Source organism: Grus americana, chromosome 1, assembly GCF_028858705.1.
Source record: "Grus americana isolate bGruAme1 chromosome 1, bGruAme1.mat, whole genome shotgun sequence".
Taxonomy (NCBI): Eukaryota; Metazoa; Chordata; class Aves; order Gruiformes; family Gruidae; genus Grus; species Grus americana.
The window spans coordinates 4,889,356-4,901,419 of NC_072852.1; the positions used below are offsets into that span (position 1 = coordinate 4,889,356).

The 12,064-nt window shown below is 44.2% G+C and overlaps 1 protein-coding gene across 3 annotated transcripts in view; it reads right to left on the reverse strand.

The window, feature by feature from the left end:
* Positions 1–12,064, reverse strand: part of SFMBT2 (Scm like with four mbt domains 2) — a 117,975-nt gene that overhangs the window by 102,106 nt on the left and 3,805 nt on the right. For 2 of the 3 annotated variants that reach the window (XM_054812982.1, XM_054812981.1), the window contains exon 2: positions 572–741. In XM_054812982.1, the coding sequence (XP_054668957.1) occupies positions 572–677 (106 nt within the window). In that variant the 5' untranslated portion in view covers positions 678–741. Of the gene's footprint in view, positions 1–571; positions 742–7,715; positions 7,914–12,064 lie in introns of those variants that run through there. The other variant, XM_054812983.1, reaches the window with a different exon arrangement.

A 12,064-nucleotide genomic window follows, 5' to 3' on the forward strand; every position in this document is an offset into this window, starting at 1 on the left:
TGCCACGATGATGCCCAAATTTAGTGCAGTGAATCCTCACCTGAAGATGCCCATCCCAGAGCATTACAGAGCATCCAGTCATACCCATGAGCACAAGGACAACACGTGACCAGCTCTCCGCTGGCTGGTTTAATGTTTGTGAAGCCCTCTCACCTGAAGCACTCAAAAAAACTATGAAGAAAATGAGGGTGAAGGTCAAAACAGAGGAGAAATGCTGCAATTTCTGAATGTTCATTTCTTCTCTTTAACCACAAAACTTCAACAAAATAAAAAAGGGTGGGAAAACTGTAAGAACAGAGTATGATGTCCTGGGAAAGGTTTTCCATTTCTTTTTGTTTAAATTTTGAATAGCTGCTACATACTGCAGAAGACACCCAGAAGAAGAAAAGCTCAAATTTCCCAACCCATCAACCACAGGACACAGTTCAATCTATAAGACTCCAAAAAGGCCTTCAAGCTGTACAACCATTCCCAATGCTCCTCTGGCAACATGGCTGTCCCCACCTCTAATGGTGATCAGGTGGAGGGCTGTAACAGTGAAGACAACCCATGGGGGTGAAGGAGAGCTCACCTGAATCAAACTGCTCCCTGTTGCCATTGGCTGGGCTCTGACCTTTCTCTGGGGTGAGATGCTGGGTCTCTTGCATGGTGGTGATAAAAGATGCCCTTGTCTCCATGGTTCAGAGGAAGAGTCCTTGCCTTCCTAATTCATCCTGCAGCAGGGAGTACCTAGAGGACAAGCTAAAAGAAAAAGAAAAAAACCCAATGAGTTCTACCTACACCAACCCATTCCCTCAGCCTTTCCTAACAGTTTTCAAGTTATCCCATGCTGATTGTAACTCTTCAATCCCGCTCTCTCCTCCAAGGTAAAGCTAAAGTTGGATGAGAAACCACAACAGACGACATCTCCCCTTAATGGTAATAATATCAAAGCAGCAATAACAACAGTAACAACATACAAGATAATGAGGTAATAAACGACATCCACAGTATTCAACACAAAGGATCCACATCTCAAAGTTCAGTCCAGCTCCCTGTATCACCAGCACAGAAGGAAGGACCAGCCCATAAGGTGGCACAACCCAAGCCAAAAGAAAAAGGCACCCAAGAAAGGCCAATTCAACCATTCTCCAACAAGTCCAGCTCTTGGCATCAAACTTTTTGATGGCTAACACTGTGTGAGCTATATCTTGCTCCATAAATATTCAAACTGCTGAAGGGGAATATTTATAATAACAAAACAGAGGAAACACTGAAGGGAGAATACTTGGGAGAGTCTGGAATAACTCTAGAAAATAAAGATCAGCATGCAAAATGCAGATACCCTAATGACATAGGGGTGGCTGCAAGTGTTTTTCAAATGAAGACTGACCTAAGGTAACTGCACCACTTAGTACCATGCAGGGTAGCAAATATTAACTCAGGTGTAGATTGGGTTACGTTGGCAGAGGACATTCTTCTAGAAGGAATGACCATAGTAAATACAGAGTGGAATAAAAACACGCAGAGATGAAAAATGATATGAGAAAGGGAATACAGACTGACTAGATCTTGAATCAGACACCAGGCTAAATGAGAACTATATTTCTAGCTGCAGTAAGCCACCAGACAAGCAATACCCAGAGATACACCCTTAGGAGTAGATTAAAAAGAACTCCACAGTGAGCTTCTCAGTAAAACTCTCTGAGATGGTGCTGAATTACAAGGTGTCAAAGGAGGACTGAAAAAGAGAAACCAAGAGCTCGGATTATGGGCACAGAGGGACCCAGCTATTCACACAAGATATGCTAAAGCAAAGACAGATAGTAGGGAAGGTGTGTGTCCAGAATATACGATGTGGAGGACTGGATCCCCTTATAAGTGGCTGAATCCAAGACCTTGCATGACAGAGAGGACTATGCTGGCAGCAACGATGCCAAATGCCCTGCAAGAAGCATGACTAAAAGTAGGAAAAAAGTCTACTGCAAGAAGCCAGGCGAAGCAGGAGGCAATAAGATTGTAAAAATATTACGGGATTTTTTCAACTTTTACTACTCAGGAAGCATATTCAGGAAGACCAGATATGCTGGTTATAAAATAGAAAGAGGGAGAGTGCTCTGTCATAGATTTTTCGTTCCCAGTTTTTAAGGCTGTTCCAATGAAAACTGTGAAGAAGAAATGGACATGTGTGAGCAGTTACAGGAGGAACTGAAAAAGATGACGAGCGTGTCAAGTGAAAGCGTGATATACATTAACTGAACCATGGTGGGACTGTGCTGGAGTGATCACAACAGCATCATGGCGATTGCAATTAAACCATGTTAAAACCATGGGTGTTTCACAAAGCATCGCTGGTAGAAGCAAATTACCAAGGCAGGTGATGCAATCCCTAACTGAAGGTTATTTGGGCAAAGTTAGACCCCCATCAGCAATTTGTGTTCCCCACCCCAAAGGAACCTGTTAATGAAAGCAAAAAAATAAAATATTTCTTTAAAAAGGAGACTGTAAACCAATTCAGAGCAATATGCTTGTTGGTCTCTTTGCAAAGTGCTTAGTACACTTCGAGCACTCCTTAAATAATAATGATCACTTCCCCACTGCGATGGCCACTACAGCACTTCATCTTTATTCTTTGTTGACATGAGACTTGCTAATGAATTAAGTGTATTATATACTATGAGTATTTTGAGTGCAGCTAACCTCAGAACATATATATCACTCATCCCCAGTGTATATTAAGTTTCAATTAACTATGAAACTAGAAGCAATCAGTCTACTCAAAGTCAAAAAACACTTCTCCTTTGGTAGAGAATACTTCCGTAAATATCATTAATAATAAACTGGTTAAGTATCAGGATTTTACATCAAACTTGTTAAATGTGAGAGGAGGGGAGCTGTCAGCTGAACCTAAACCTCGGGTGGATTCAGCTGTTTTCATTTTTGCCTAGGACCAGACAATGATGGAAGGTAATCTAGGTCTATTAAAAAAATTTCCAAAGTATGGAGAGAAACAGAGAGATCAATTTAAACATAACATATCAATCATCTTAAACAGAACTCAGGGGTAACAACATAAATACCAAGAAGAAAAGATAAGCCTCTTAGTAGTGTAGTTAAGTCTTGTAATGCTCCTATGATGCTGATAAAACAAAGTTATGAGTTGATAAAAAGCTGAAGGCGTCCAATCAGACGATGGCAGTATTTGCTGTTTCTGATGCAGTCAAGCCCCAAATCTGCCACCAGACCCATGACAAAGGCCCATTCCCCTGGGTCAGGGAATTTCCATCAGAAATGGAAAATGGATGGGAAAACCAGCAGGAACCTGCCCGAGGTGTCTGCAACATGACTGGGATCCATCCTTGGTGGCCACATCAGGGGCTGGGTTTGAGCCCATTTCGATTAAAAGGGGGCAATGCAGAATCTCTTAGCCAGATTTAGCAACATCAATAACATTTTTGTTTGTTTAATTCTATTTTAATGTATTTTTTGCTTAAGCTATGGACAACTTACTGTTTTTGAAATGTCATGTCAATAGCATCCACATCCCAAGAAAACTGGATCTGTCAGAGGCTATAGCTTATCTTCTTATTTTGGGAATAACTAGTTTACCATTTATGGCAGGAGAGCATTTAAGTATTTTCCCAATACTATGCAACAACAAGACCAAACTCTTATGCAAACATAGGTTTCAAGATAGCTCTGAGCCTTGGTGTTGATATAACTAACTAGCAAAGAAAGCTGACATAGGGTATTAATTTTTCAGTTCTTATTAATTGCTGCTAATTAACACTTCAAACAGAGTCCCCAGCCATACTGTTAACAGTAGCATGCTGACTGGCCTGCAATCATCAACATTAAACAAGCAGCACACACCGCTGTACTCTGATTTCCCTGTCTGTCTGAAGAAATGTGCATCCACTGGAAACCAAATTCAGAATCACAAGCCACATCGCCAGCCTGTATACCAGGGGATGGGAAACAACAGCAAAAGAAGCTCAAGGTGACACTATACTAGGCAGAACACAAAGAAAAATATTATGAAATGCATTGGAAAGAGCAGGGAGGGGGGAAATTCCCTGGTTTCAGATCCCTTGTTCATTGTTTCTGCACAGTGGTGGTTCAAACCGATCTGATTCTTCCCCCACGCAGCTCCTATTCCCTTGGTATTTAACTCAGATCCAGACTCTGAATTCACAGGCAGAAAAAGCCAGCCAGTATAAAAAAGAATCTCTCTTATTTCCTCCTTCTCATGGCTGTCAGTCTCAGCCGCACCATTATCTCAAACACACTGCCTTGTCATCTCTATCAATATTGGCTCTTTGTGTAAGTGTCGGTGTGGGCTTCCTCGCACCATTTTACATTTCTCATCTCCTGTTGACTCCACCCTGTTCTTCCTTCCTTGGGAGTAAAACCCCCTAGGGCGAGGACACACACACAAATCCAGCGCTCTTGGGCTCCTCCTTAGAGTTAGTCCTGAAAAACTTACCTTCTCCCTCCAATACATGCTTGGTTAATTGGGATTGACACAAAAAAGGCAGGCTACTGGAAGAGAGGATGCAAAAAAGATCCTACATACTTGAAACCTCCTGCCTGGAAAGTGCGTCAGTTGTGCCAACGTACCGCTGAGTCCCGAATGGTGGAGAAACAGGAATCTCACTGCCTTTCCCAATGATCTGGACCCTGCCTCCAAAATTCAGTAACATTCATTGACTTGAGATGGTGTCACCTCTCAGTAAGGAGCCACCTGATGAGTACGGCAGGGCTGCAGTAAGGGCTGCCAGCGTGACCCTATGTCTTGGTGAAGAGCCCCCACCAGGGATGTGGCGGGTGGGAGGCTGGGTCCACGGGCAGCTCCAGGACTCACGGCATTTCCAGAGCTCAACCCTAGGTATGCTGGGAAAGAATCCACATTTCTTTTTCCAGCCAAGTTGAAGGGAAGCCGCATAGGGGTGGCCCCGGTAGACTTTCATGGTGAAGATATCTGCTGGTTTCCCCCAGTATCCCCAAACCCAGGCACTACCATCTGCAATTTCATGTAGCCTTTACCATCTTCAAGCCTTTTGCAGGACCATGAGTGAAAAAGCCACTGCAAAGTGATCAAGGAAACCATTTTGATGAGACCAGATCCACCTGCCTGAACAATCAGGAAACTGCAGCAATTGGTGCTGAGGCTCTCAGGAAGCAGGCCAGGACTGTGCTGAGATGGTCACTGTGCCCTGCCTCAACCTGATCCCAGAGCTGAGATGGTCACTCCAGTTGTCGTCCTCTCCATCCTACTTCCAGAACACATAGTTTTTTATGTCCCTGCTAATGCCCTTCCCTTTTCCCCTGGCCAGTAAAATGGGGGCACCTAGGCCTGAGTAGATGGAGTAAAAGCTTAGGTAGGACACAGGTGATACCAGACCAGGTTCTGACTCTGTTGTTGACTTCACCTTGGGGTTTTCCAGCACAGAAAATCCCCATGAAACAGCACTACAAGAAACGATGCCCACCCATCCTACCCACCTCAGGTGGGATTTGCCTCACCTAGTCAATCAGTTGCAGCTAACCAAGAGAAAACATCTCCAAAAGGCTATTTGTGTGGTCTAAGTCAGACACTCAATGGTCAGACGAGATGAACAACCCTCAGGACGTGCCTGTCCTGGCACTGCATCTGCTAAGATTTTAGATTTAAGATTTTAGACACCCAGGTTTGCCAGCAAACAAACTGAAGAAGCGAGATGCTTGGACACCATATGGCACTGGCCTTGTACCTGGAGCAGCATGAACAGGGACTCAGCACCCTGGGACTATGTCTAGGATACATGCGAGTTGGCCACCACAAGACTGATCTTGAATCACGCTCTTAGATGACCCACCAAAGCATCTTCTCACACACAGGACACAATATGAGACCAGGCATCACCTAGAAGTCAGGGCAAAAAATATCAAGGTGATATCCTGCCCACCCTCAAGCACTCTTCTCCACATCATCTCCTTTCTCCTTTAGGACTCTGCCCTTCATCAGGAGGGTCTGACACAACACTGCGCTGCTACAATCCTTCTGGTTGCCTCCATTGCCTGCTAAGCTGGAGATACCATATCCCAGTGGATCCCAGCCCCAGAAAACACTGAAATCAGTCTTCCCAGTATCCACACTGTAAATCACAACACACACAACCTCTGATTTTTACAGCTCAGGTCAAGTCAATAGTGTTTCCTTCTGGGTCTAAAAGTCTGGATCTTCATTCCTTGCTTTAAGCAATTTGGGTGACCTTTTTCATTGCTCAGAGACCACCTCCAAGAGCATGCAGGCAAAGTAAGGCAATAAATGCAGTCTCCAGCTCCCCCAAAACCTAGTTCATGGGCAATGCCACAAGTCATTCCATTTCATTTAACATGAGGATACACAGGTCTAACACTGCGGCTGAGAAAAAAGTCTGCTCCTCTAGGCAGAGGTCCCTAAATAAAACCATACTTCAAGCAGGATTGCTAGTGGCAGCATGCCACAATGCTTACACCCCCTGAGCATCTGCACAATGCAAATGGAGGCTCATTTAGAAGGGCTATTGAACACATCAAGGAACAGCTTTCACCTCGTAGAGAAAGAGCCTGTCTCTTCTCAAACAAAGTACCAGTTGGAAACCTTTTAAGGATCACTTCTTCCAAATTCCTGTCCTTTCTTTTATTATTATTATTTATTTGAGAGCTTCCCCCGCCAAATGTTTTCACTTATATCAAGTGACAATTTCTCTTTCATATTGAACACCCCATTGGATTTTATTAGGGGCAAATTACTGCTTTGAACAGCGCTGTGTTGGTTCAGATGTACTCTGGGGTGGAAGAAACAAATCCCATCTAATCTGGAGAACTAGGAATGTTCACAGTATTCAAATATATAAAAACCAGCTGAACGGGGAAAGAGTATAATTTGTTTTCCATGTTCTCGGTGGACTGCAGAGGCAGGCTTGGGTCTAAACTGCAGGAGGGGACATTTGATTTGGGCATGAGAAGAAACTGCTACTAACGAATCTGGTGAAGAAGTGGGATAGACTGTGGGAAGGGCACAGAGCCTTGCTTTTTTGAGGGGTTAGGATGCTGATCTGTCCAGAAACAGACCTTGGTACAGTAAATCCTGCTCTGCGGTAAGAGATGGTCTGTACAAGCCATGGAGGTCCCTTCCAGCCCTCCTGCTCCAGCCACTCAATAGGGCTGATCGTTCTGCTCTTGAAGTCAAGCATCAGTATCATTTGTGCAGCAGCACAGAAAATAAGTGACTAAGCCTGGAGGGAAAACATGCAAAAATGGGAAACTAGAGGAACTATCAGAGCAGGGACAGTCTGGATTGTCCATCTTGAAGGGGAAGAAGGACAAGAATCAAACTTCTCTGAAGATTCATGGTGGAGAAAGGATCATGCAAGGTGGTGACAGCCCTCCATAACTCAGCAGGTCCTTGCTCTCCTCTCTTCTTGCACTGGTGCCAAATGCCTCATTTTTTTTATGCCAACAGAGAGAAACCTGTTTCACAAAGCAATTTTCTCATCCTTCCTACCTGGCACACCCCGGAGTCCAGGATACACACAGAGATAAATAGCAGTAAGATAAGATAACAGAAAGTAAAATAAACCTAATTAAAGAAACTAACTTGTTTACAGCAAAAAGCCCTGCAGTATTAGGCAAGGGAAAAAAAACCCAGACAGGTGACAAGCAGGCACACAGATGTCTGACTTAGGTACGCATCCTCTGACATCATCTACCTGGACTTGTGCAAGGCATCTGACACTGTCCCACGTGACATCCTTGTCTCTAAATTGGAGAGACATGGGTTCAATGGATGGACCACTCGGTGGATAAGGAATTGGCTGGATGGCTGCACTCAAAAGAGTTGTGGTCAATGGCTCAATGTCCAAGTGGAGAACAGTGATGAGTGGTGTTCCTCAGGGGTCGGTACTGGGACCGGCACTGTTCAACATCTTTGTCGGCGACATGGACAGTGGGATCGAGTGCCCCCTCAGCAAGTTTGCCAATGACACCAAGCTGTGTGGTGTGGTCGACATGCTGGAGGGAAGGGATGCCATCCAGAGGGACCTGGACAGGCTGGAGAGGTGGGCCCATGCCAACCGCATGAAGTTCAACAAGGCCAAGTGCAAGGTCCTGCACGTGGGTCAGCGCAATCCCAAGCACGACTATAGGCTGGGCGAGGAATGGATTGAAAGCAGCCCCGAGGAGAAGGACTTGGGGGTATTGATTGACGAGAAGCTCAACATGACCTGGCAGTATGCGCTTGCAGCACAGAAAGCCAACTGTGTCCTAGGCTGCATCAAATGTCACCAGCAGGTCGAGGGAGGTGATCCTGCCCCTCTACTCTGCTCTGGTGAGACCCCACCTGGAGTACTGCATCCAGCTCTGGGGGCCCCAGTACAGGAGAGACATGGAGCTGTTGGAGAGAGTCCAGAGGAGGCCACGAAGCTGATCAGAGGGCTGGAGCACCTCTCCTATGAGGACAGGCTGAGAGAGTTGGGGTTGTTCAGCCTGGAGAAGAGAAGGCTCCGGGGAGATCTAATTGTGGCTTACCAGTACCTGAAGGGGCCTACAGGAAAGCTGGAGAGGGACTGTTTATCAGGGAGTGTAGTGACAGGACAAGGGGGAATGGGTTTAAGCTGAAGGAAGGTCGATTTAGATTAGATGTTAGAAGGAAATTCTTTACTGTTAGAGTGGTGAGGCACTGGCACAGGTTGCCCAGAGAGGTTGTGGAGGCCCCATCCCTGGAAGCGTTTAAGACCAGGTTGGATGGGGCTTTGGGCAACGTGGTCTAGTGGAGGGTGTCCCTGCCCATGGCAGGGGGGTTGGAACTAGATGATCTTTAAGGTCCCTTCCAGCCCAAACCATTCTATGATTCTATGATCCTACTCCTAGCTGCCCTATGTGTAAATACAACCTAAGAACCTAGAGCTGGACTTAAAGCAAAAACCTGCTACAAACTTCACTGAGGACTAGATCAAACCTCTAAAATTAAAAGCACTTTTTCATTAAATTTCCCTTCTCCTGACTGAGCAGGAAGTTTTATAACCAAGGGCTATAGGGCATTGCTGCCACACCTGTACCCCTGCCATCGCCCCTGCTGTCCCTGGAAGATTCGGAAGACTAAATCAGTATCCCTGATGCCCCTTACAACAAGTAAAAAACTGCAGGGAAGAAGCACAGTGGTAACATCAACCATCTGCAACGCCCTGTCTTCTCCTGCCTCCGTGTTTGAAATGGAGCTGAAATGAGGAAGTGTTTTAGATGGGTAACTTCAACACACACAACTGCTTACCATCCTGAAACATCTCATCTGATGCTTATCATCTAAATACACCAGCCACATGAACAAAAAAAATCAGTCCGATGCCCTGAACGGGACCAATCAGCCAAGCGATAGAAGTCACCCAGCAGGAAACACAAAACACTGTTTTCATGGACTTAATTTAGGGCCCAATTCAGAAGTCCCTCACCAGCCAAAACTCCCATCGCCTGGGGCAATCAGTTCTGCCTTCTACGTTGCGGTGCTTTGTAGCAGTCGGATCCATTTTCCAAAAAAAATACGAGATGCAAACCAGAATCCAGGAAACATCTGCCATCTGATTCCAACACTTTTTAGGAAAAATGACATTTTAGGTCTTGGCACTGTTTGGTTCATTTAAACAGCACAGCTGATCAGCATTTGGGCTTAGTCCTACACGCTCTTACATCCTTCTCAGTGCTTTACCAGAAGCAGCTTCACTGACTGGCAGGATTTGCCAAAAAAAAAAAAAAAAAAAACACAAAAACCCAAAAGATTCAGCCCTTGCAAGCCACCTCCTGCCAGCCCTCGGTACAACAGCAGGAAGAGGAGGACCCTTCCCTTCACAAGGGCATGTGAGGGCAGCCAGCAGACCCCTGCCAAGGTCTATACAGAACTAAAATCCACAAGACAGGCTAATTCCACCTCATTTCTCCAAGAAAAACCAAATTGGATTCCCTTTCATTCCACAAGTGGCCTCCAAGAGACGCCATGGTGAACATGTGAGCTGCTGCAGGACGTGCAGGTTTAATGCCCCACCTTCACCCATACAACGGTGCATTGTGGAGTCTGGTCTTACATGTGCACTTTGCTCAAAATACCTTCCAAGAAACAGTTAAATACTATTTTTTTTTTTGTTCTTTCTTTAAAGGGATATTTTTAATTTAAACCAATAGCTTTTCTCGATGCAAAGTCCCAGCAAGGGATTTTTGACTCCTTCGACTTTAAGCCCATGGTCATCTTGTCTGATCTCCCACACTGCAGGGGCAAGGATAATGTCACCTCCTGGATTTCAGTGGAGGGAATTCATCTTCCTTGCCAAGCAAATAAACGCAAAACTTTCCAATAACATATTCAAACTGGGTCTCAGGACTTCACCCAAGAAAACAGGACTCCCTTGCACAAGCCACACAGCGATGTTGAGTATTACTCATGAAAGCAAGAATCATGAGTGAAAGTAAAAATAGCAAGGATTCTGCACGTACCTTTTTTTTAAGCCTCACACCTACTCAGAAATGATCTCTCGGTCAGCTGTCAAGAACTGCTTGGGTTTTTTCTTTCTTTTTGTTACTATTTAATTTTAGAGCAAACGCTTCTGATTCACAAAAATTGAGTAACTGTGAACACATTTTCCAAACCAGCCCTCTCAAGAATGCTTTGTTTAGGTCTTGCAAAAGGCCAATCTCAAAATAAACTTTTTCAGGAGTTTTTTAAATGTCAGCAACAGAGCCTTTGCGCATATTTCTGCATTCCCCTATTTTGCAACTCAAACATTTTTAATCACTGTAGAAGTCATACCTGAAACACAGAAAATAAAGAGAAATCTTCTGGCAGAAAACCCATAGGATGGATTTGACTGGTTTCATCAGAGATGACTGTCATGCAAAGATCAACAGTTTCAAATGATGAGATTTAAATATTGACAAGGTACAATTGGCTACTCTAATCCTAAAAAAACCTGCTCCCAGGTACCAGCATGTTACGATGATACAACAAACTCGGTATTTAGAAATAGCATCGCTATTAACAGCCACAGCATTTCATTTTCAGCACTGAGGACCCTGTTGCACCAGCTGATATACTCTGCATGTGTCGATATTCACAGTAATAAAAGACCTCCAACACCTCTATTGCCTTCAGGTCATCTAAAACACGTCCCCTGTGGTCATCACATTAATTTTCTCTGTGCACCTTCAGAAACACACCTCTGACTCTTTTGCTTCAAGTTTTGGCTACTTGTCCCAGGTTTTGGAGCTTTCCACAACTCCTTTACTTTGTCACTTGGACACAGTCAGGGACCAGCCATCTCCTTCAACCACCACCACCCTTGAAAATCTCCTCAGATGCTCTCCATACCTCCATTTACCCCACACCAACATGAATTTAGCAAAAAGTCCTTAAAGAAACAAGTTGGCACCTTCACTACCATGCTCTCATTATACCAGGCCAGCAACCCCATGACTGCAAAAAAGCCAGAAACTGTGATTCAGAATACGTATGTGTATTAAATGGGCCAGCAGCACAAGCCAAAAGCATCCCCAGCCTAAAGAGTTGACGGTTGCAGTGTTTATTCTATTCCTAGTAACACTACCATAAAGTTTTAATAAATGCTTCATTAAAACATCAACTGTCTGTCCAGCCAGTCAATTATCACTCATAATCACAGCTATATAACTATATACTGTCTTCTACAGATGTTCTTACATCTGTGCGAAACACACTTTCCACCTCTGCAACGTCCTTGTAACATCTGTTGAATATTTGTAAATGTTTTCTCAATATATAAATGAAATGATACTGTCTTACTTATAATGCATCTACTGTCACACTACCCCATGTGCCCCCTAAAATCAGTAAAAAGGTATTTCCTTGTTGTTTACAATGTACTAGTCTCTTGATAGCTCTTTGCGGTATCTTTTTAAATGGCTTTTAGATTTTCACTTAGTAACAGATTACACCAAGCCTCCATCTTATCAGAGGAGTTATTAGGACCTAATCCTTTATAAGCGCTAAAGTTATTAGACTTGTGAGAATATTTTCTTTTCCTTCCATAAATAATCTGCT